At 44.7% G+C, this 24,049-nt stretch overlaps 1 protein-coding gene across 2 annotated transcripts in view; it reads left to right on the forward strand.

Annotated features, from left to right (window-relative positions):
* Positions 1-11,136: 11,136 nt before the first annotated feature.
* Positions 11,137-24,049, forward strand: part of LOC119972429 (matrix metalloproteinase-16-like) — a 320,314-nt gene continuing 307,401 nt past the window's right edge. For both annotated transcript variants that reach the window (XM_038809101.1, XM_038809102.1), the window contains exon 1: positions 11,137-11,484. In XM_038809101.1, the coding sequence (XP_038665029.1) occupies positions 11,341-11,484 (144 nt within the window). In that variant the 5' untranslated portion in view covers positions 11,137-11,340. The remainder of the gene's footprint in view (positions 11,485-24,049) is intronic.

Consider the following 24,049-nt stretch of genomic DNA (forward strand, 5'->3'; position numbering starts at 1 on the left):
CATAGTGTCTTCACCCTGTTTGGTTTTCCCAGCTACGTTCACAGCGACCGGGGTTCGTCCTTTATGAGCGACGAGCTGCGGCAGTACCTGCTCGACAAGGGCATCGCCTCGAGCAGGACTACCAGCTACAACCCCAGGGGGGAACGGGCAGGTGGAGAGGGAGAACGCGACGGTCTGGAAGACCGTCCTACTGACCCTTCGGTCTAGAAAACTCCAAGTCTCCCAATGGCAAGAAGTCCTCCCAGGCGCGCTCCACGCAATTAGATCACTCCTCTGTACAGCGACCAATCAAACCCCTCACGAGCGACTCTTCATTTTTTCTAGGGGCACTACCACGGGGGTCTCACTTCCGGCGTGGCTGAGGACGCCATGCCCTGTTCTCCTGAGGAAGCACGTCAGGGCGCACAAAACCGACCCCCTTGTTGAAAAGGTGCGCCTCCTCCATTCCAACCCACAGTAAGCATTCGTGGAGTTCCCGGACGGTCGCCAGGACACAGTATCCCTTCGGGACCTGGCACCCGCTGGATCCAGCCCCCTCCCTACCCCCACTGAGGAACCCCTTACCCCGTTCCCTATGCTGCCGCCCCCTCGCGTCCCCGATCCCGCAAGCTTGCCCCACCTGTTCCACGCGCCAGCACCAGCCCACCCCCAGCGCCCCCCGTCTCCAGGCGAGCCAGAGGTGTATGAAGTCTGGACGAGACCCGCCCCGGAGTCTGTCATCGTACCCCAGCTTTCAACACCCACCCAGCCACCGCAAGAGGCTGCAACCCCGGTGCTCCGCAGATCGCAACGAACAATTCGTCCTCCAGACAGACTAACTCTGTGAGCCACCACCCCTGCCGGAGTTGATTTTTTTCACAGGGGGTGAATGTGGTGAATGAGATTGACACGGTATTATAAGTTACCAATGTCACTCTGTTCCCATTGCATATCTGCACCGATATTGTAAGTGCAGTTGCACTACCTGACCACCAGGGGGGAGTAGCTCTGGGAGTACTCGAGAGTTTGTACTGGGCTCTCCCCTTGGCTCTGCCCAGAACTCCGCCCCCTGGAGCTGCTGTATAAAGATCCGTGCCACAGAGTCAGCCAGCCAGTTCACCGAATGTTCAACGGCTAACAGGCTGGCTCTGTTGTAAGTATATTAAAACCGCTATTCTAATCCTACAAGCACGTGTCCGTAGAATTGATGGTTCCATCAGGTGGCAAACAACCTTGCGCCAGCCCTGGCTGCATTAATTGTTAGCTTTGAAATTGTTCTGTTGGTCTAAAATCACACTGTAAAATGAGTAATAAAGCATTTATATGAAGTTCTTTGATACTACCTTATTGAAGGCATTAGGTTGTTTAAAATTGATCAGCTCCCAACTTTATTCTGCACAAAGCTTAATTAAACTTCAAGATTTCACCCCATTCAAATCTTCTCTGTATTCCCAGTAATTACGAGTGTCTGCATAATAGTTGCCCATTCTATACATTTTCTTGCCTCCCTAATGTATTTAAACTCTTAGATATTGTATGTACATCTTGTGAATGAAACATTTCCTTCCATTTCCACTTTTGATTTCCCTCATGATTTTTTCCCATTACATTATTTCTGCAAAGCTTAACTGCTTTGCTTAAATCAATCAATGTCCATAGTTATCTCTGATTCGGTCCTCCAAGCCCCTTCCCCAAGAGAGGTAATGATGTGACACTTGACTTTATGGTGGGGATTGCACTTTTCCTATTAATCTCTTTCTATTTCATCCAGCTGGACCACACCAGCATCTCCCCTTGCACAAGCATTCACATTTCCAAAACCATGTTGGAGGTTCCTCTGGAAGATCTAAAGACACATTGCGTCTTTGGGCAGATTTCCTGAGCAGAATTCCTCTCAGGGTATTCGATGCTCTGGACAATTTCTAGCAAGCTGCCAAGTGACGGTTGGGAATGCAGCTGTATACTTGCTTTCTGACTGTAAAAGTGGAACTCCCGAAAGACCTTTCCCAATAGTGAGTTTGAATGCCTATGTTAAGCTATTAAAGTTAATTTTGTGCTTATAATATACTTTCTGACCTATGGTTGGTAATTACATTATCAGCGGACCAAGAATTTGGGCAGCACACTAGCACAGTGGTTGGTACTGTTGCTTCACAGCGCCATGGTCCCAGGTTCAATTCCCGGCTTGGGTCACTGTCACGTGCAGAGTCTGCACGTTCTCCCTGTGTCTGTGTGGGTTTCCTCCGGGTGCTCCAGTTTACTCCCACATGTCCCAAAAAACGTGCTGTTAGGTACATTCTGAATTGTCCCTCAGCGTACCCAAACAGGCGCCGGAATGTGGCGATCTGGGGCTTTTCATAGTAACCTCATTGCAGTGTTAATGTAAGTCTATTTGTGACAATGAAGATTGTTATTATTGTTTTATTTATCTTAAACATCTACCCACAGAAAATATTGTTGTAAAACTTTTGGGTGGCAGAAATCTGTTTAGGATTACAAAGTTCATTCTTTGTGTCCACTCCTCCCAAAGATATTGCCAGCTATCAGCTCCTTAACACTTCCTATACCTTCCGATAGCTTGTCACTCTGACCACACCCCCCCCCCCCCCCCCCCCCCCCCAACTTCACTCAACCTTCCTGGGAGACAGCCATGATTCAGTGATAGCACTCTTGCCTCTGAGTCAGGAGGTTATAGGTTTCAAGCCCTAATGCAGAGAATTTAGCACATAAACTAGGCCAACGCTTCAGTGCTAAGGGACTGCTGTACGCCAAAGAACACCCTTCAGATGTGATGTTAAACTGAGTCCCTATCAGATGGCTGGAAAACGTTTTATGGTATGAATTATAGAAAAGCGGGGAGATCCCTTGGGGTCTTGCCAACATTTATCCCTCATCCAATACTACAAAAATCAGATTGACTGGTTCACTTATCTCAAACCGAAAATGCTGAAAAACCTCAGCAAATCTGGCAGCAGATGTGAAGAGAGAAAATAGAGTTAATATTTCAGGTCTAATATGGCTCTTCTTCAGAACATTTGTCTCATTGTTAATTGTAAAGTATAAATTGTCTGCTTCATTTCCCTTCATTGGTGACGACAAAAGCATTCCACTGCGTTGAATTGTTAGTGCATTCTGAGGCCAATAAAAGGACTATGTACATGCAAGATCTTTCCTTATTTTCTTTCCTAAAGATCACTTTCCCAAGTCATGCCATACATTTTAACCTCTCTCAACATTACCTCAGAATCACACAATGACATCTCCAGTTCAATGTCCAGCGATTGACACTTCCTAGACCATGTACCTCCCAGTAGTTTCATACCCATGCATCCCTTTTCCCAGGGCCTATTCTGAATCAGCGTCTAGTCTGCTGCCTGCTGGACCCAAATATCAATCTCCATTTCTCATAGGTTACACCATTTCAAAATTCCAAACACGTCACCCCAAATACTTAAAAACCTTGGAACCATTATTCTAGATTTAAGAGGCCCACTCCCAGTGGTTTCAAACCCCTTCACTTCTGACCACTACTGCAATACTTCTAGAACGCAATGCTGACACAGTAAATAAATTAATGCTCCCTCCATCCCCTCTCATTTTTCTCCAGTAGTTTTACACACCTCTTATCTTCTTACAAAACATCTTCTCTATTTTCTTCCAGGGAACCTGGGCTTTAGAATAAATTAAATAAAACGGAGTACATGTGAAAACAATAATATTCCAATGTATAATCAGCTAATATAAACGTGCAGAGAGTTATAATCTATGAATCAAGCCAGCACATACTGGTGCACAACCCCTAATTGGGCCGGCGGGAGAGGGGAGGGGGGGGGGGGGGGGGGGGCGCGCATGGCGGGGGGATGTTAGCGGCAAGCAGGGCATCTGGCTGTGAAATCACCCACCAAATCCAAAATGATGGTTGATATGAAGGTGATCAACCAGCATTGTGATAACCCCAATTTACACAGGAAAAGGCAAAAGAGGAAATACAGTATTAAGAGCCGAGGCCAGACACCCAGCTTCTTGGTAAGATCTGGTTAGTGGCCAATAACATTTTCTTTAAAGTAGACAAAGTTTGAGATTTTGAATTGAATATGCCACATGATTCTCCCAATTTTAAACAAACAAAAATAAACTTTACTGTGCATGGTCAAGAGAGACAAAACAACTTACAATATCTGCCTTATGTGCTCACGTTCAAAGTAAATATGAGGTACATGTGAATTAACAAACCAACTACGGGTGAACACACCACACTACACAAAAAATGGCAGTTGCAATGAAGATAAAGTACATGGATTTCTCAATATTTCACCCTGATGTCAGTAAACACTGTGAGTCAACCAATCCCACTCTCTCATGAGGTGTTCTGGTCTTCACCTTCGAAGATCTAACCCACAATTCTCTCCAAATGTCATTCTAAATCAGACTGCATCAACAATAGCCTTGCAGGATTTCAGTCTCATCTACCAAGATTCTGTTCCCTTGGATTCCCAAGTACACTCTCAAACACCAACTTGCAAGCACAGCTTCAGCTCTTCAGCCGTGTCGAGCATATCACTACTGCGCCAAAGGGTAGCTATGGCTCAATGGACTGCAGCAGAGAGTCACCAGCCTCGGCTTCCTTCTTTGATCTTCAGGGCTTCTTCTGAGACCTCTTCATTTCTAGCCTGCACTTCAGGGTTGCACGGTAGCACAGTGGTTAGCACTGTTGCTTCACAGCTCAAGGGTTTCAGGTTCGATTCCCGGCTTGGGTCACTGTCTGTGTGGAGTCTGCACGTTCTCCCAGTGTCTGCGTGGGTTTTCAACGGGTGCTCTGGTTTCTTCACACAGTCCAAATATGTGCAGGTTGGGTGGATTGGCCAAGCTAAATTTCCCTTAGTGTCCAAAAGGTTTAAGGTGGGCTACTGGGTTATGGGGATAGGGTGGAGGTGTGTGCTTAAGTAGGGTGCTCTTTCCCAGGGCCGATGCAGACTCGATGGACTGAATGGCATTCTTCTGTAAATTAAATTTTTCCAGTGTGAAGACGGTTTCTCTGTTCCTCTCTTTTTAACTGAACTGAGATCTTTTCCTGTACATGCACCCTCACTGGGACCCTTCTTTTGGGACTTCTCCCCCTGCCTTCTGTCTTTTGGACTTCTCCCTGTTCACTGCCTGGGAAGCTTATTCTCGGTGGTGCTCTATCCCTGGTCACCTGACCTGGATTGTTGCCTCATTTTCCGTCTTCTACAGGCGCATTGGGCCCAAAGGACATAAACATCATAAATCTGATGAACTGTGGACGTGGAGCCCACTCGTGGTCTGTGCCAGGGCAAAAGCTCTGAGATCAATCAGGAGTTGAAGTTCATGACCTCCACTCTCAATGATGTAAGGAAAGTTTTCATAACAATAGTTGGAAACTATGAACACAAATATTTATAACATCATTACAAATCTGTGTCAGGCAAGCAATTTCTGCCCAGAAACTGAACTTTATTTTGCCGTGATGTTAGCCATGATTTTCTCACAACATTTACTACAATGGATTGCTGTTTCAACATTTCCAATTCAATTTTACAAAATCAAATGCAACAATGAAGTTTCAGGTTCTGCAGCTCTGTGAAACAAGTTTCTGAAGTCTCTCTACAAATTGTATTGTCACCTTGAATATAAAAGGACTTATATTCATTAGCTGACATGTGAAATGCAATCATAAATCAATGGCTTTAGTAGTATTTTGTTTATTACATGGGCTATGTAACCCACAGGAGGTCCATTATTGAAAAATAACTGTTACACAGCGTTGCTCAGGAGCGTCCTGTCCTCACGGTGCTGCAAGTCATAAGGAAATAGGTTGGGAAGGATTTTATTAATTTGCACTCACAGTGCAGTAGGAATCTGTACCAGAAAATAACCACAGGGGCCAGTGACTCCCACAAGATTTTCTATCCATCAATTGGTACTGGGAGCACAAATCCATCAAGTTTAAGCATACAATGTGGTGGCCTTAAAGTGCCAAATACAAAAACAAATAAAGCAAAAATAAGTGTCAGCTATTCAACTTCGGAAAACAATTGTGCAGAGCAGAAATGATTGAATACCACAAACACAAAGCCAAAACACTGTGCCGAGTCTGCACATTCTCCCTGTCTCTGCATGGGTTTCCTCCGGGTGCTCTGCTTTCCTCCCACAAGTCCCGAAAGACGTTCTTGTTAGGTGATTTGGACATTCTGAATTCTCCCTCAGTGTACCCGCACAGGCACCAGAGTGTGGCGACTTGGGGATTTTCACAGTAACTTCATTGCAATGTTAATGTAAGCCTACCTGTGACACTAATAAAGATTATTATTATGTGTCCAAATCCCACCATGGTAGCTGGTGGAATGTAAAATCATTAAATAAATTTGGAATTGTAAAGCTATCCTCAATAATGGTGACCATGAAAACATCAGTGACTGTCATAAAAATCCATCTGGTTCACCGATAAAGGAAATCTGCCATCCTCACCTGGTCTGGCCTACATGTGACTCCAGACAACCTGGGCTACGCGGTTGACTCTTAGCTGGCCTCTGAAATGGCTGGGCAAGCCACTGATTTGATGAGTGGCAAATGCTGGCCTTGCCAAGCACCGCCCACAGCCCATTAAATAATAAACGATATTACAGTTACCTGTGTGTTATCAGCAGTTTTTAAAGTCATGCACAGGTGGTTTATTCTAAAGATAGAATCCAGAGGTTTATTTGTTTGCATGAAATATCAGTACGTTTTGATTGAATGCGTGCTGCCTGAAGCATGGAAAGCCACAGAAGTGTAATTCGCATTATGCTGCGAAAATGGTTAAGCTGGTCGAAAGACTTATTACAGCTATTCAATAAAACTACTAAATGGAACAAAATGACATAATGAACAGATGCAGAGACATTTGACTGAACAGGAATTAGGCTTCAAGATGAAAACAGGAAACCTGAACTAAAAACCGAAAAGCAATTTGCCCTGTCATTATCTGCAAAGAGAATACGTGGATTGATGTTTTGCCTATTAACCCCCAGAAAAACTGAAAACTGAAAGCTAAGAATGCCTCTTGCTAGGATTTAAAATAGTAAACAGAAAACAACCAGCAACACAACCAGAAAGAGGGAGTTAATGGGTTAAATGTCCAGCAGACATTTCCTGATTTTATTTCAGTGGTCCCAGAATGATTATTTTCTGATGCCCTTCCTGAACACCACTTTCAGTGACACTATAGGAGATGCTAATGCTTGCCCCTCCGTAAATTGTGGTTTAAAGAAGGGCAGAAATGGCAGCTCAACTAGTTACAGCGTTTTCAGATGGGATCATAAGGGGGATAGAAAAAGGAAGGGGGTCACAATACTGGTTAAAGAAACAGTTACAGCTGTGAGGAGGGATGATATTTGAGAAAGAACATCAAATGAGGTCATATGGTTTGAACTGAAAAAAAAGAAGGGTAATTATACTGCTGGGAGTATATTACTGTATAGATCTTCTAAATAGTTGGAAGCAGACAGAAGAACAAATATGTAGGACAAGTTGCTGAGAAATGCCAATAGGACAGTAATAATAATATTAACGTAATATTAACTGAGAAAAATTCAGTGTGCAAGAGTAGGGGGAGCAGAATTCTCAAAATACATTCAAGAGGACTATTTTAGCTAATACATAGCAAGCCTAACAAAAGAAAGGGCAGTTCTGGACTTTGTTTCAGGGAGCAAATCTGGGCATGTAGAAGAAGTATCAGTAACAGAGCATTTTGGTGGTGGTGATCATAATTCAGTCAATTTAGGTTATGGAAAGATAGACTGAGAGTAAAAGTTTTAAATTGGCGAAAGGCCTAGTCAACTACGTTGAGATGGGGGGTTGGAAACAGTTACCTGGAGATAAATGATGTGTAGATGCTGGCATTGGACTGGGGTGAGCAGAGTAACAAGTCTTACAACACCAGGTTAAAGTCCAACATGTTCGTTTCAAACACTAGCTTTCGGAGCACTGCTCCTTCCTCAGTGAATTCTGGAGATAAATAAGTATCAAAGCAGTAGGAAGCATTCAGGGAGAACAAAAAAGGTTCCGATTGAATATGTTTCCACTTAGAAAATGGGTGGTACTCCCAAATCTAGATCACATTGCATGTCAAAGAGCATACTGAGTAGGATAAGGTTAAAAAAAAAGGAAGCTTACGTTAGATGTAAAAAGTACAATACTGCAGAAAGCCTAGAATAGTACATGCAGGGGTGAAATTACAAAAGAAATTTGAAAGCAATGAGGGAGCATAAATAATATTAGCAGTTAAAATCCAAAGGTATTTTATAAACGAATAAAAAGCAAGCGGACGACAAAGGAATGAATAAGGTTAGTTAGATGCCAAGAAGATAACTTGTGAATGGAGATAGAAGATGTGGTTATGGTTCTTAATGAAAACATTGCACCTGGGGTCACCAAAAAATGGAGAACGAAGCAGGTATTGTAGTTAAAGAGGAGTGTGAAATATTGAATGGGATAAACATAGTGAGGGAGGACATATTAAGATACTTAACCTTATTGAATGTGGATAAACCACCAGGCCCAGATAGAATGTATCCCAGGCTACTAACAGAAGGAAGTGAAGAAACAGCAGAGGCTCTGACCATCATTTTCCAAACCTGTTTGACTACAAATGTGGTACTGGAGGACAGTTGATTTGTACCATTGTTAAAAAAAAAATGGATAGCCCAATCTTGATGGTGAACAAATTAATAGAAGAAAATCAGAGAATTTTTCAGAGGCACGGTGGCACAGTGGCTAGCACTGCTGCCTCACAGCACCAGGGACTCGGGTTTTAATTCCAGCCCTGGATGTAGTTTGTGTGGAGTTTGCATATTCTCCCTGTGTCTGCACGGGTTTCGTCCAGGTGCTCCGGTTTCCTCCCACAATCCAAATGCGCATGTTAGGTGGGTTGGCCATGCTAAATTGCCTCTTAGTGTCAAAAAGGTTATGTGGGGTCACTGGGTTATGGGGATAGGCTGGGCGCGTGGGCCTAAGTAGGATGCTCTTTCAGAGGGTCGGTGCAGAATTGATGGGCTGAATTACCTCCTTGTGCACTGTAGTGATTCTTTGATTCTATGAGATGGTATAAATTGCAATTTAGTAAGGCACAAATTAACATAGAGCGTCTGCATGGATTTGTTAAGGGAAAGTTGTGCCTGACTAACTTGATTGAAATGTTTTGAGGTAACAGGCTGGGCCAGTGAAGGAGCACATTTAATGCAGACTATATGGATTTTAGCAAGCTTTTTACAAGATCCCACATGGCAGACTAGACAGAAAAGTAAAAGCTCATTGGAACCAAGGGAAAGTGGCAAATTGGATCCAAAATTGGCTCAATAGCAGGAAGCAAAGAGTAATGGTCATTGGGTGTTTTTGTATCAGGAAGACTATTTCCAGTTATGTTCTGCAGGGCTCATTACTAGGCATCTTGTTCTCTGTAGTATATATCAATTATTTTAGGGGCTATGATTAAGGAATTTGCAGATGTCACAATAAAAATAAAAATGGTTGTGTGATTGATATCAGGAAGAAAGCTGGTGACTGGAGGAATACATCAATGTATCAATCAGAGCCTCCTGGGCAGAACAAAATGGCAAATGGAATTCAATCCAGAGAATTTAGGGCAGCACGGTAGCATGGTGGTTAGCATAAATGCTTCACAGCTCCAGGGTCCCAGGTTCGATTCCCGGCTGGGTCACTGTCTGTGCGGAGTCTGCACGTCCTCCCCGTGTGTGCGTGGGTTTCCTCCGGGTGCTCCGGTTTCCTCCCACAGTCCAAAGATGTGTGGGTTAGGTGGATTGGTCAAAAAGGCACAAGGTACATTTCCTTTATTAACTGAACCCTGGAGTTTAAAAACAAGGGGGTTATATTAAAACTGCAGAACAATAGTTGGACTGTAGATACAGTAATATCATAGAATTCATAGAATTTACAGTGCAGAAGGAGGCCACTCGGCCCATCGTGTCTGCACCGGCTCTTCGAAAGAGCACCCTACCCAAGGTCAACACCTCCACCCTATCCCCATAACCCAGTAACCCCACCAAACACTAAGGGCAATTTTGGACACTAAGGGCAATTTATCATGGTCAATCCACCTAACCTGCACATGTTTGGACTGTGGGAGGAAACCGGAGCACCCGGAGGAAACACACGGGGAGGATGTGCAGACTCGACACAGACAGTGACCCAAGCTGAAATCGAACCAGGGACCCTGGAGTTGTGAAGCAATTGTGCTATCCACAAGGCTACCGTGCTGAACTGTGTTCAGTTCTGATCACGACATTACAGGAATGATGTGATGGCACTAGAGAGGGTACAGAGAAGTTTTAAGAGGATGTTGCCAGGAATAGAGAATTGTAGCTATGATAAAAGTCTGGGGTTATTTTCCTTGGAACAAAGAAGGTTGAGGAGTGAATTAATTGGGATGTAAAAAAATTAGGAGGAGACTGGATGGAGGGGATAGCAAAGATTTCCCTTAGCAGAGAGATCAATAAGTAGAGGGCGTAGATGTAAATTAGTTAATGGAAGGATTGGAGGGGAGTTAGTTTTCACCAGTGACTGGTGGGGTCTGGAAATTGCCTGAAAGATCGCAGAAGCAGAAATACTCATAATTTTTTTAAAAAACGCTTGAAATTACACTTGAGCTATCTAATTTACAGGGCAGTGGACCAAGAGCTGAAAGTTTTTGTGTCGATCGCGCGCTTTTTCCACCGGCATGAACAAGATGGGCCGAATGTCATGTCTGTCTTGTAAATCCTTCTGTTTCTATAGTGGGTGGGAGGGACAATGGGGAAAAACTTTTGCTCTCAGTGAGAAATCTTGGTGCACTTTAATCACAGTGAGGGCATTTTAAAAAAATGATCTCTTCTAAATGGTCACTGATATCGAAATAATATCAGCATATAATAACAGCATTGCATTTGTTTTACTAACATACATTCCAACCACCAGAGCACAGGGGAGAAGCATTTCGTTTAAACTAATTACACTTTGTCTATCTTCCCTGCCAAGAGACAGATAAATACAACGTCTGCATAATGAACGGAGAGTGCCTGTGTCAGCCTCAGCCCACTGGGTTTTTTTTTCGCTGTGATACAGCACAGTGCTGAGAGAGGGCTGTGCCAGTCTTGGAGAGGGTAGCTTGACAGTCAGTGCGCAGACTCGCTGGATGTTCCCTGGACTGTTACACTCGAGTTCACTGGTTGGAGCCAGTGAAATTGTTCAGGAGCGATCAGCAGCCCCAGAGCACTGCCGGCTCTCTCCAGCTCCCCTCTGATTCACGGTCTGGCTCTGTCTCCAGTTACAGACAGCTCCCTTACAAATGAGCGGCTCCTTCTCTGAAAGATGGCAAACGGGTTCACACAGCCTTTAGCCACATTGTACAAAGGAAGACAACTTGCATTTGTATATTCCGGTGCGTTTTATTTGCAAACCTTGCTTTGGATTATTTGTTCCGTTTGCGGCGAGGAGCAGCCCTTCAGCGTGGAGGTAAGTTTTCAAGACTTCTTTTTTCTGCCCTGGTTCCAGTGTTGGATTAGAATTTTCTGACGCTCCGGCACAGTGTTATACACACACTGGGATCTCCATAAATGACTAAAGTAGAACTGAACCATGTTTCTCCAGCTAACAAATCGTGCATTCTTGCTGAGGGGGGGGGGGAGGGGGTTGCTCCTTTAAATGCTGAACAAAGACGTTCTCATGTAGAACAGTATTCATTGGAGGGCAACGATAATTGTAATTCTTAGAAATGCAAAAACGAAGGCAGTCTTGTTGTGAAAGGACTTCTTCGGAGAGATTTTTTTTTCAAACCAAAGAACCTTTGTCGTCTGACTTGGTGTAAGCCGCTTTTGTTGAGCAATTTGTGGAGAAGGGTTTTTTTGTTGTTGATTTATTATTCATTAACCAGCCAATGAGAATAAAGCGTGTTGGGGGGGGGGGGGGGTGCTGGATACTTTCTATTTAAGGCAGAGTTGCCTCTTGCAACCATCCCTGATGTGCCACAATCTCACTTTCCCGCTCCTCAGCCGAGCCCGTGTCTTGTGAGTGTGACTCCGGGCTTCTGACATTGCTCCAGTCGGCAGGCTCCGCTGTGTTAACGGACGCTACATCCCAAGCAGATTGTTATGAGTTGATCTGCCTTTTCACGTTTGCAGACATCAGAGGGGGAGAGAGAGACCAGTTGCCATTAGCACACGCGCAACAACGATGGTTTAACTCTGCAAACTTTATCGCTCTCTTATTTATCGAACCTCTTTATTGTGACCGACTGAGTTACAAGCGATCCCAACCCCCGCGACCTCTCCCAGCGCTGCCCGCCCGCCCCGCTCCATCTTTACATCATTTTCACTTTATATTCGTGTGGTAAAGCCATCCGAAGTTTGTGAAGTGGCCAAGTGGTGTTCAAGCCCCTTTATTCGAGCGCGTTTCTGGTCCCACAAACCAGATTTGATCGTTTCATCCGAAATGCATCCTTTTTTAAAAAGAAAGTTCCCGCCTTTCCATTAACCATTTCACTATTTTGAAAAAAAAGAGTCCCTTTCTTTCTCACCCCGGTCGGATAAGGCAGACCTGGAAGTCGCGTCCACCCTCTTCCCCTGTGGAGGTGTCTGTGTCCGGGTGGGTGTGAAGCAGCGTCGGTCGCCTAGGCGAACGGACCTTCTGGAAATAAAAAGTAGCCAGCAATCCCCGAGTGTGACTTGGGGGGGGGGGGGGGAGGGGGGCATTACCGATACTGTCTCAACATTGCCCAACTGCTTTGTCTTCGGCCTGTTGGACGGGGCAGTTTTAACGGAGGGTGAATCAGATCAACAACTATAAAAGTGAGACAGGATCCACTTAACCATCCCCAGTCGAATAGACCCCCCCCCCTCCCCCATAAGTTTTGAATTATCAAATATTCATGTCAAGAACTGAATTTGGAGAATTGTGGTAGCGATCGTCCTGGGAAGTCACACGCGCTCGAGATTCCTGAATTTGCCCTCACACGTTCGAATGGATGCCGTTTTGATGATTTACCAGCGGTCGTGTGAAGCGGAATTTAGCATTGCTGGGTATACCGCATGGTTTTCCTCTCAATAACATCCCCGTCAGTCAGCCTCTGCCAAGATTGCTTTTCTGAGCGTCACACAGCATGATCATTGCAGGCAGTGAGCGGACGGCATTTCGATGGGGAATAAACCATTCTGCAAGCATCAGTGCATTGGAGTGGGAGCTGGAGCGCCGGATAGCGCCTGGTGTTCAAGGAGGCTCCCGCCCCTTTTCTTCTGACTGTGTGACTGAGGGCGGAGGCTCCCTGGATACTTCAGCCCTGGTCCAGCAAATGGTTCAGAATGTTTTCTGTGCTGTTTCTGTAATTTCTTTAAATTACTCGTGTTCACTGAACAAAATTACTTTAATGACGTGGTTTGCGCCATGTCAGCAAACAATTGTTGCTTTATTTGTTTTTTCATTGTACACATGGATGTAAAACTATCAGAGGTGAATCAAAACTGATTATCTGCCTCGTATGTGATCAAACAGCACTGACACTCCGTGGCTGGGGCTGGCAGCATAGATTGGAGGCAATCCTGGAAGGTTGATCAGGTGACATTCTGACCACATGATATCACAGAATTCTTACGGCACAGAAGGAGGCCATTTGGCCCATCGAGTCCTCACCAGCTCTCCAGACGAGCTGGTGCAATTTCCTTGCCTTTCTCCGTAACCCATGGGATGTCTGATCTCTCGACGTCTGATCATGTGATATTTGATGTCGTGGCATCTGATCACAACTTCCATATGAATTATAAAGTGGGACCTGTGTAGAAAGATGGGGAATTTGTTCAGGGCTTTGTGCCTGCAGCTGTTGAGCAAAGAAATTCAAGAGCCATGATGGCACCCACGAGCAGGCAAAGACTGGGTGCAGGAGAGAGAGAAAACTGAGGCTGGGGAAATGAGAGTGAATATAGGAAAGGGAGGAGGGTGGACAGGGAAGGAGGGGAAGAGTAGGCAAGGAAAGAGAGGAACAATGTGGGCAGTGAAGGAGGGGAGGAATGTGGGCGGGGAAGGAAATCTTTTTCTATTCTTCCTTTCCAAACATATATAATATGCATAATTATTATAAAATGTCCCATTCCCTTTGACAGGAAGTGCTAGTCTTTACCTCAAAAACCACATGTTAGTGATGTATTGCTAATAGCCTTCAGTTCAAAATATTTCTTTCTCTTTTCCTGCTTGTTGCTTCCAGTGAGAATCCAGCTTTCTTTCCTAGTTCCTTATTCTCCCTCCAATTAAAATGATCTTCCACTATTTAACCACAGTGGGCTCGCAGTGTTTCACTTGCTCTGTGGAAAGAAAGCTTGTCACACCCACAATCCATTTTTTCTTAAACCTTCAATCCTCTGACATGTAGGCAGGCCAGCAGCGCGGGTTCAATTCCCGTACCAGCCTCCCCGAACAGGCGGCGGACTGTGGCGACTAGGGGCTTTTCACAGTAACTTCATTTGAAGCCTACTTGTGACAATAAGCGATTTTCACTTCATTTCATTCATTTCATGTTCCCTCAACTCACATATCCCACCTCTCCACATGAGCACGCCCATTCCCAGATTCCATCTTTCACCTGAGACCCTATCCCTCAGGATCTCTGACTTTCTCTCTCAAGTTCCCATTCCCCAGTCTTCCTTCCCCAAAACCGTACTCCCTGTCTCGATCTATTTTGACCGATCTCCATTCCCAATGTTTGTCTTTGTCCTGATCCTTATTCCCCTGGCTTCCCTTGATCCCTCATTCTCTCTCCCTCCCAAGCATGAGCCAGCCCCCGCCACCCACCCACCATAATGCTGTTTTGTGGTGGCTGGTAACTTGCAACCAGGCATCTGTCAATGCCAAAGGCAGAGGAGAATGGCCTAAGGCCTCCTTTAAATTTTGCTTCCTACCTTTTGCAAGATAAACTGAGCCCTTACCTCACAGCGTCATCAGGAATGCAGGAGAATAGAAAGTTTGAATATAAGTTGCACATTTCCATAGTGCTTTCCTCAATGCTACAGCATTCCACTCCTCAAAAACGACCAGACACTTGCAACTACAGATTGACAAACCTGTTGTATAACATCTCGATGGCAGAATAGCTTTCTTCCGTGCCTTAATTAGTTTGAGAATTCTGTGGCAACAATACTGTGAATGCATGTAATAATTCCAGGAGGTGTGGACTGAAAGGCCTAACTGGTTTATTTTAAAGTGAAGATAAAGCCGCTACCACGGCACACAAAACAAATGTCCCAGCCCAGGACCATCGGGTACTGCCGGTCCATGTGTGGGAGCTACATTTAAAGGTCCTGCTAACGAGCCCCAACTGGGCGGGCCTCCGCCTGTTCACCACGGGAACACGTATTCTACAAAGCCCGCAGGAAGATCAAGTGATCCCCCATGGTTCTCGTGACTATTATCACATTCCTTCCCCCTTCAAGTCCAAATCATCCCCTTCACTCCCACGGTGATGAAGCCCCTTTTGTATTTGGCACAAGACCTCGGGTTGGTGGGGGATAGAGCCCGGATTGGTAGTCGGGGGAGGAGAAGCAGACTGAGGATCATTGCTTCCTTGTGAATGCCGAAGGGCTACAATGGACAGATAGAGGCTCATCTTCGATGCTAATCTCCGATGGAGAATCAATCTCCTCTGTCTCCATTTTGGACTCCAAATCTTCCTTTTCAGGGACAACGACTCTGGAGTCCCTGATAGACTGAGTCGCCTTGTCAGAGGTAGTTGCAACAGGTGTCAAGGACGTTGTATTTGCTGAAACCATCTTTGCTGGAGTCGGTTCCCTGTTTCTCAGGTGGGTCAAGATGTTTCTTCACTGCCTTCCCTTGGACTTTGACTTTGTAAGAAGCCGGATCAGTCTTTTCCAGCAGAGGTCCTGGGATCCATTGGTCACCATCTCCAAGGTTCCACACATAGATGGTACCTCCTGCCCTGAAAGCCCTTTGCGGTCTTCTGGTGTCGTAGTTCCTTTTTTGGGTCTCCTGTTTTGACTCCACCTTCCCCCCCACACAAGTTGGGAAACAGCAGGCTGAGCCTGGTGCGCAGTCGTTGTCCCATTGACAATTCTGTTGGTGCTACTCTTGTCATTGTGTGCTGTATGGTTCTATAATCAGAGGAACCAGACCAATATCTTATCCAGGGAACCAGCAGACTGTTTCTTCATTCTGGTTTTGAATGTTTGAACTGCCGGTTAGGAGGCGCCATTATTTTATGGATACCATTCGGATGTGTTTAATGGCGTTCAACTTCGTGAGTGCCTGAAATTCTCCACTGGTAAACGGAGTACCATTATCGGATACGAAGACCTCTCGTATGTCGTGGGTACAGAGACCTTGCTGGAGTTTTTTTATTGTTGCATGAGAAGTCATCGAGGATATGTACAACATACGTCTAACCATTTTGAGTGGGCATTGACCAGAATAAGGAACATCGATTCCAGGAACGGGCCAGTGAAGTCCACATGCAACCGTACCAGTTGTCTTGATGGCCATTCCCATGGCTGCAAAAAGACCAAAGGTTGGAACGCCTAGTTCTCCTGGGCTGATTCACCAGATTCTCAATGTCTGTATTGAGCTCGGGCCAACAGACGTAGCTCCTTCTGATGATTTTAATCTTGAATATCCCAGGGTGTCCATTGTGTAATTCTGTCAGGATTAGGTGCCAACCTGGGTGGGGGATGATTACTTGGGCAACCCATAGGATGATGCCATCTTCTACACTCAGCTCTTGTCATTTATTGAGGAGCGCTTCATGTAATTCAGGGGGTGTCCTCTAATTCCGCCGCTGAGGATCATTTGGAGCAATTTTGCCAACGTGGAGTCATTCTGGGTCTACACTTGTATCTGCTTTGCGGATTCTGGCAAGATGTCCAGCAAGTTCAAGATCATGATGACTTCTTCCAAGCTGGCAGAGGGGCCAAGCTTGTGGGCAGCGGGAAGCGACTCAGGACATCCATGTTGGCAATGTGTGTTCCTGAGCGGTGGTTGAGAGAATATTTGTACGCTGCTAACAATAATGCCTAACATTGGATCAGAGCTAAGGCGATGGGGGGGAACCATTTTATCCTTGTTGAAAAGGCCGAGCAGGGGTTTATGGTCTGTTACAATTGTGAAATGTCGGTATGGGTGGAATTTCTTCACTCCAGAAATAACAGCCAATCCTTCCTTTTCTACCTGAGAATAGTGTCTTTCTGCGTCCATTCTCAGCCGTGTCTTTCTGCTGCCAGTTTTCATTTGGGATAGTAATGAGTCAGGGTGATAGTAACTGCTGCTTCACTCACCTTCGTGAAGGCTTCATCCTGCATCACCTGCCACAACCACTTCTGTTTTTAATAGTGTGTGCAAGGGTGACAGTAAAATGGCCAAGTTTTGGATCATAGTAGATTATGAGGCCTCAGAAAGATTTTAATTCTGTCGTATTTTGAGGGTTTGGTGCCTCTTTGATGGCCTTAACTTTATCCTCCACTGGGCGTGGGCCTTTTTTACCGGTACCCTCGGTAGATCACTTCACTTTCTTGGAACACATAGTTTCCCATTTGAGAAGGAGACCTGCATCAGAAAATCATCTCAAAACTTCCACCAGGTGTGCGAGGTGCTCTTTTTCTGTAGCTTCTGTGATTAGTACATCGTCTAAGTATATTGCCACCTTGTGTAACCCTTAGAAAATGTTCTTCCTCGCGTATTGAAAAATGGCGCATGGCGACAAAACTCCGGAGGGAAGGTATGTATATTTGTATAACCCCTTATGGGTGTTAATTGTCATGTACTTCCTTGATGATTCATCTAATTCTAATTGGAGCTAGGCATGGTTCATATCTAGTTTGGTGAAGGTTTGACCCCTGCCATTTTGGTATATAGATCTTCTATGCGCGCATGAGGTACCGATCTAAACTTCAGGTTTTATTAATCATTAGTTTATAGTCCCTGCAAAAGCGGGCTGACTTGTTGGGCTTGAGGCCGGATCTATTGGTGTAGCCCACTCAGCAAACTGTACTGGATACTGCTCGTACTATCCTGAGACTCGCTAACATAGAGTTCAGTCTGTATAGTGGTAAGTGAAGTGTATGAGAATGCTGTGCCCTGAAATATTTGGGAGGGCGTCGGAGTCCACATAAATTTTTGCCCTTTCTCCCTTTATTCTCCAAAGTCCTTCTTGGAATACCTCGGGGTATTTGCCAATGACCTTGGACAGTCCATCGGCTCCTAGTTTAAAAATCTGTAGCCAGTCCAGACGGATCCTTCGGAGCCAGTCTTTGCCCAAAAGGCTAGATCCTGGTACTCGTACAACTGTGGGTTGGAGTGTCCATCGGCATCCAGGGTCACAGTGGTTCCAATAATCTTCAAAGGTTACCCTGTATATGTGGAGAAACTGGCACTGGTGTCTCGTAGGCCTAAGGGAAAGATGCCCATCCAGAGATGCCAGAAGGTCTGATTCCAACGATGGACACAACAACTCCCATATCCATCTTCTTCTAGGGAGTGACTACTGACCAAGCTTGTTATCTTTATTGGGGAAACCTTTGGGGGGCTTTGGCATCCGATCTGTGTGGCACGTGTACTGCTGATTCTAGCAGCCTTGCCTGGGTGGTGTCCTTTGGCCATTCTTACAGCAGCCCCAGTCCAGGATTTAACTATCCCCTTTAGGATTTCTTCATCTCGACTGCTGTACAAGCTGTTGTTCACCATTACTTTAAGTCACGATTCCTAGACTGTATTGAAATAGCATCAAGCTTGTGATTTACCTCTGAAGTCTGCTTTCCCACTCTAAATCAGGTTACTGCAATTATCTCTTTAACTCTGAACACATTGTTTAGGTTTACTTGAATTCTTCTGAACAACACCTTGGTCTCTGTTCTCTTAATCCCATTTAATTTTAAGGCATTCTTTCTGTCCCGAATCTCTGGTTATCTGAACTGTATCTGGTTCTTTAAGAAGCTTGCATCTTTGAAACTCCCTTATCCTGTCCAGATTCTCCTGGCAACCTGAGAAATCTCCACTCCCTGGTGTCATATCTCCAACTTCAATGTATCCAGCTAAAACTAAAACTTTAAAACTTTTCTACCTTAAAAGGGCCTCTGGTTGTTAAGCAACAACTGCTGGCTCTATTTACTCTTCAGGCTGTAGCCTCTCTAAGCACAATAGAATCACAGTTGGACTTGAAACCACCCTCACACAGCTAAAACGTTTGGTTCAGCATGGATGTAACTATAGGTTTAACCCTTCTAGGCACAGAAGCATTAAATTAAACACACTTAAAGCTATCCCTTATTTCTAGTGTTTACCAATACAAACATAAATCCCTTAAAACTATGTTTGTTTTCCTAACATTTGTTCTCAATTGTCATCCTGCTCTCAGTTGTAATTTTTCCAATTTTCTCCTCTCATCTGGTTTTTCAATGCCCATTCTTTGTGAATACTCTGGACGTGCATTAATTCAAACTTGGGGTATTTTGCATTGCATCAGGGCATGAGGCAGGGGTGCCCGATGTCCCACCCTTCTGTTTGTATTGGCCAGAGACACCTTGGTCATTGCTTTAATGAGCTTGGGGTTGTGGAAGGGGATAGTGAGGGGTGGGGCAGAACATAAGGTGTCCCTATATGCAGATGATCTGCTCCTATACAACTCAGAGCCGAAGGTATCGATGGGGGGTATAATGGCGTTGCTTCAGAGGTTTGGGAAGTTCTCGGGAAGTTAAATCTGATGAAAAGTGAGGTTTTCATGGTGTCCCCACTGGGAGTGGGAACATGGGTGGGAGGATTGCCATTCCGCTTGGCGACGTCTCACTTTAAGTATCTCGGGGTGCAGGTGGCTCGGGACTGGCCATGGCTCTGGAAGTTTAATTTTACCAGTTTGGTAGGGAGGGTGAAGGCTGATTTGGCAAGGCGGGGCAATCTCCCTTTGTCATTGGCAGACCAGATACAGGCTATCTAATTGAATGTATTGCCGTGGTTCCTGTTTCTGTTCCAGTGTCTGCCGGTCTTTCTACCTAAATCGTTCTTCAAGAAGGTGGATAGATTAATCTCCTTGTTCATTTGGGGGTAGGTGTGGGGAGGTTCCCAGGATTAGAAAGGTGATATTACAGAGCAGAAGGTGAAAGGGGGACCTAGGCCTCCCAAACCTGCTTTCCTATTATTGGGCGGCAAATGCTGAGAAGGTGAGAGGATGGTGCATGGAGGGGGGAGGGGGGGGGTGCTCTGTGGATAAGGATGCAGGCAAGCTCTTGCAGGGGGTTGAGGTTGTGGGCATTAGCAATGGCACCGCTCCCGATGGCCCCAGGAAAGTAGTCAGGTGGTGGTGGCCACACTGAGGATTAGGAGGCAGTTTAGGCTGCACTTTAAACTGAGGGCTGGGCTAGAGGCAATGCCAATTAGCGGAATCATGGGTTCAGGCCAGAAGGATGGACGCAAGGTTGGGTTGGGAGGAGAAGGTTATCAGTGAAATGAAGGATTAGTTAATTGGGAGATGATCTGCGAGGCTTAGAAGAGTTGGGAGAGAAATATGGGTTGACTGAGAGAGAGGGATTTAGGTATATGCAGGTGCGGGACTTCACAAGGAAAATGTTCCCGACCTTTCTGGTAGCGCCGGTTGTCAGAGAAAGTGTTGTCAACGGGGGGACTAGAGAAGGAAGTCAACTCGGCGATTTATGGGAGGATCCTTGAGTGGATTAAGGTGAAATGAGAAGAGGAACTGCGGATGGTGCTTGAAGAGGGACTGTGGTGAGGTGCTGTGGAGGGTGAATGCCTGAACTTCTTTTGCGAGGTTGGGACTGATAACAGCTGAAGGTAGTGCATAGAGCTTACCTCACCAAATCAAGAATGAGCCGGCTGTTCGAGGGGGTGGAGGATAGCTTTGAGCGATATGGGAGGGACCCTGCAAATCATGTGCACATGTTTTGGTCCTGTCCGAAACTAGATAATTTTTGGAGGTCAGTATTCAGGACAATTTCAGGGGTTCTGCATGTGGATGTGAAGTCCGGCCCCTGAGAAGCCATGTTTGGTGTGTCGGACCAGCTAGAGCTGCAGGCGGGCGCGGGGGCAGACGTCCTAGCCTTTGCCTCATTGATCACTAGAAGGCAAGTTTTGTTGGGGTGGAAGTCAGCTTCTCCACCCTGTGTCTCAGTATGGCGGGGGTATTTATTGGAGTTTTTGACCCAAGAGAAGGTAAAGTACGAATTGAGGGGGATGAAGGAGGGGTTCTACAATTGTTGGGGTTTGATTTTTATGCATTTTTCGGAATTGGTTACCGTTGACTGTTGGGGGGGGGGGGGGGGCAGGTGAGAGGGGATGTCTTTGTTTGTTTGTTTGGGGTTAGTTTGGGGCTGTTTGGGTGCTGTATTGTGAAAATTTGAAGATTTGTTGAATAAAAATACTATAAAATGAAAGATGTCTTACTTGATGAAAATGTCCCATTGATTACTTTTGACTACACAGGATTTAAAACTGGAAAGCAAACTGTTTATTTAGCACTCCTATTCATTACTAATATGGAATCATGGAGGTACTAATATGGAATCACGAAGGTACTAATATGGAATCATGCAGGCTTCGGGAATGTTTTGGTCTTTCTGCAGGAACATCATTAATTGTATTGTACTAAGTGCGCATGGAGGCATCTTCAAATTAAACTGTATTAATCAGCATGATGGCACTAAAAGTACTGCCATATGATGTGTACATCAAGCTCTGTAAAGTGGCATGTGCATTAATTCAAATATCGTTGGTTCTAACACCAGAAACATCAAGCACTGTAAAACCTTTCTGTTGACCTTATTTTCTTCAGTTAGTTATCTGATTTCTAATCTCATTAAAATTAAATGGTAAATTATGTAATATACAGATTATCCCCTTTCAATTCATATACAATTCCTATCGTTATAAATTGGGTCGATATCTAGGTTATGGTCCCGCAATATTAAAGCATTTAAAGTTATGTCACACCTTCAGGCTTAAATGTCACACTTAACTGACCGAAAATGGACTTGGGTGAAATAAGCATAAAGTAGAAAGACCACGTTTATGGGAAATTGAGATCAAATATCACTCTTGGGATCACTGAAATGACTGAAATCCATCTGACTGTGTTCTTGCATTATTCCTCAATGGAAGGGGAGCATGCTTCATGACAAATGTAACCCATCAAAAGGTATATTTTCCAGAAAAATAGCTCATTATGAGGAGCTATTCATAAATGTGTAGTAACGTGGAGAGAAGGACAGTCCTAGTCTATGTGTAGTGAAATTGTAAGCACTTACAAAAAAGCATTATGATGTTGTGCTCAGGGACTGGAGCAATTTTTCTTCCTTCATTTTTATATTTAGAGATGGTGGACATAACTCTTTCACACTCATACATACTATTGAAGGATTTCAATTATTTTCAATGGAAAATTCTCTCTCAGTTTCAATTGCTTTGAGTGGGGAACAGGCAGCATAATGGGATGGTTCAAGTTCTGCGAGTGAGAAATAGGGTTGGATATCTTTTAGTGCAATGAATTCTAAATATCACTTCAGTGTCATTTTGTTTTGACTTTTTGCCTAAATTGTTAGTTAACATGTGTTCATTAGAAGATGCAGAATGTAAGTGTTGAGGAAGGGATTTTGCACCCTCCTCTGCACCCAAACCGTGCCTCCACCCACACTTCAAAATGTTGTGCCCAGTGTCAGCATTATACATTCCCAGTTCAGATATATATGGAATGGATGCATGTATGGGCGGCACGGTAGGACAGTGGTTAGCACTGTTGCTTCAAGCGGCAGGGAACCGGGTTCGATTCCCGGCTTGGTCACTGTCTGTGCAGATTCTGCACGTTCTCCCCGTGCCTGCGTGGGTTTCCTTCGGGTGCTCCGGTTTCCTCCCACAAGTCCTGAAAGACTTGTTAGGTGAAATGGACAATCTGAATTCTACCTTTTTTTAACCTATCAGGCGCTGGAGTGTGGTGATTAGGGGATTTTCACAGTAACTTCATTGCAGTGTTAATGTAAGCCTACTTGTGACACTAATAAACATTATTATTATTAAAACACCCAGACTCTACTTCAACAGTAAAGTTTAACATTTTCATTCTTTTTTACCATTGTAATAGTGTGAATATTTATCTTTGACACAGCAGCCATTCTCATTAGGTGGTATGGTTTTCCAACTGTGCTGGCACTGCTGGAATACACACATAAAACTCATAAGATGAGGAGGTTTCCTTTTTAACAGTTTCAACTTGACTCAAACCAAGTCCCTGGTGATAAAATCTATTGCAGTATCTCATACCTGTGGTGATCACCTTTATTTCGGAGTCATTGAATGGAGTGTTTTTAATTAAGTGTTTCAGTTGTCTTTGGAAACAGATGTTACATGATCTGAATTTCAGTCATTTCTACTTGGGTTTGTGGAAGTGTCACATGAAACTAGTGCTGCAAGTGTTAGTTTCATAGACACTGAGATCGAAGTAGTCAGATACAATTACAGTTGGTACTCATTGTTACCATGAAGATCCTTTCCTGGCCTGATTATCCACTCATTTTGCTTTATAGACTCAGAGGTCTTTAAATATGCAGAGCTACCTTTCCAGACAAATCTTAGTCAATAAGATTTTTTTTTTACATTCGTCATTATCAATACTGCTAAGAATAACTTGAGAAACAGGCCAAACTACAAGATATCCTTAATTCAGAGCTGTCATCGTTCAGGCTGATTTTAAGTTTCGCTGATGTGCTGGTGCTGATTATACAATCATAGAATTCTAACAATGCAGGAGGAGGCCATTCAGCCCATTGAGTCAGCACTGACCATCTGAAAGAGCACCCCACCTCGGTGGCAATTTAGCATGGACAATCCACTTAACCTGCACATCTTTGGACTGTGGGAGGAAACCGGAGAACCCGGAGGAAACCCATGCAGACACAGGAACGATGTGCAAACTCCACTCAGACAGTCACTCGAGGTTGGAATTGAATCCGGGTCTCTGGCACTGTGAGGCAGGAGTGCCAACCACTGTGTCACAATCCCACCCCTCAAAGAATTAAGTAAGAAGTCTTACAACACC

The sequence above is a fragment of the Scyliorhinus canicula genome, chromosome 10 (genome assembly GCF_902713615.1).
Source record: "Scyliorhinus canicula chromosome 10, sScyCan1.1, whole genome shotgun sequence".
Classification (NCBI taxonomy): domain Eukaryota; kingdom Metazoa; phylum Chordata; class Chondrichthyes; order Carcharhiniformes; family Scyliorhinidae; genus Scyliorhinus; species Scyliorhinus canicula.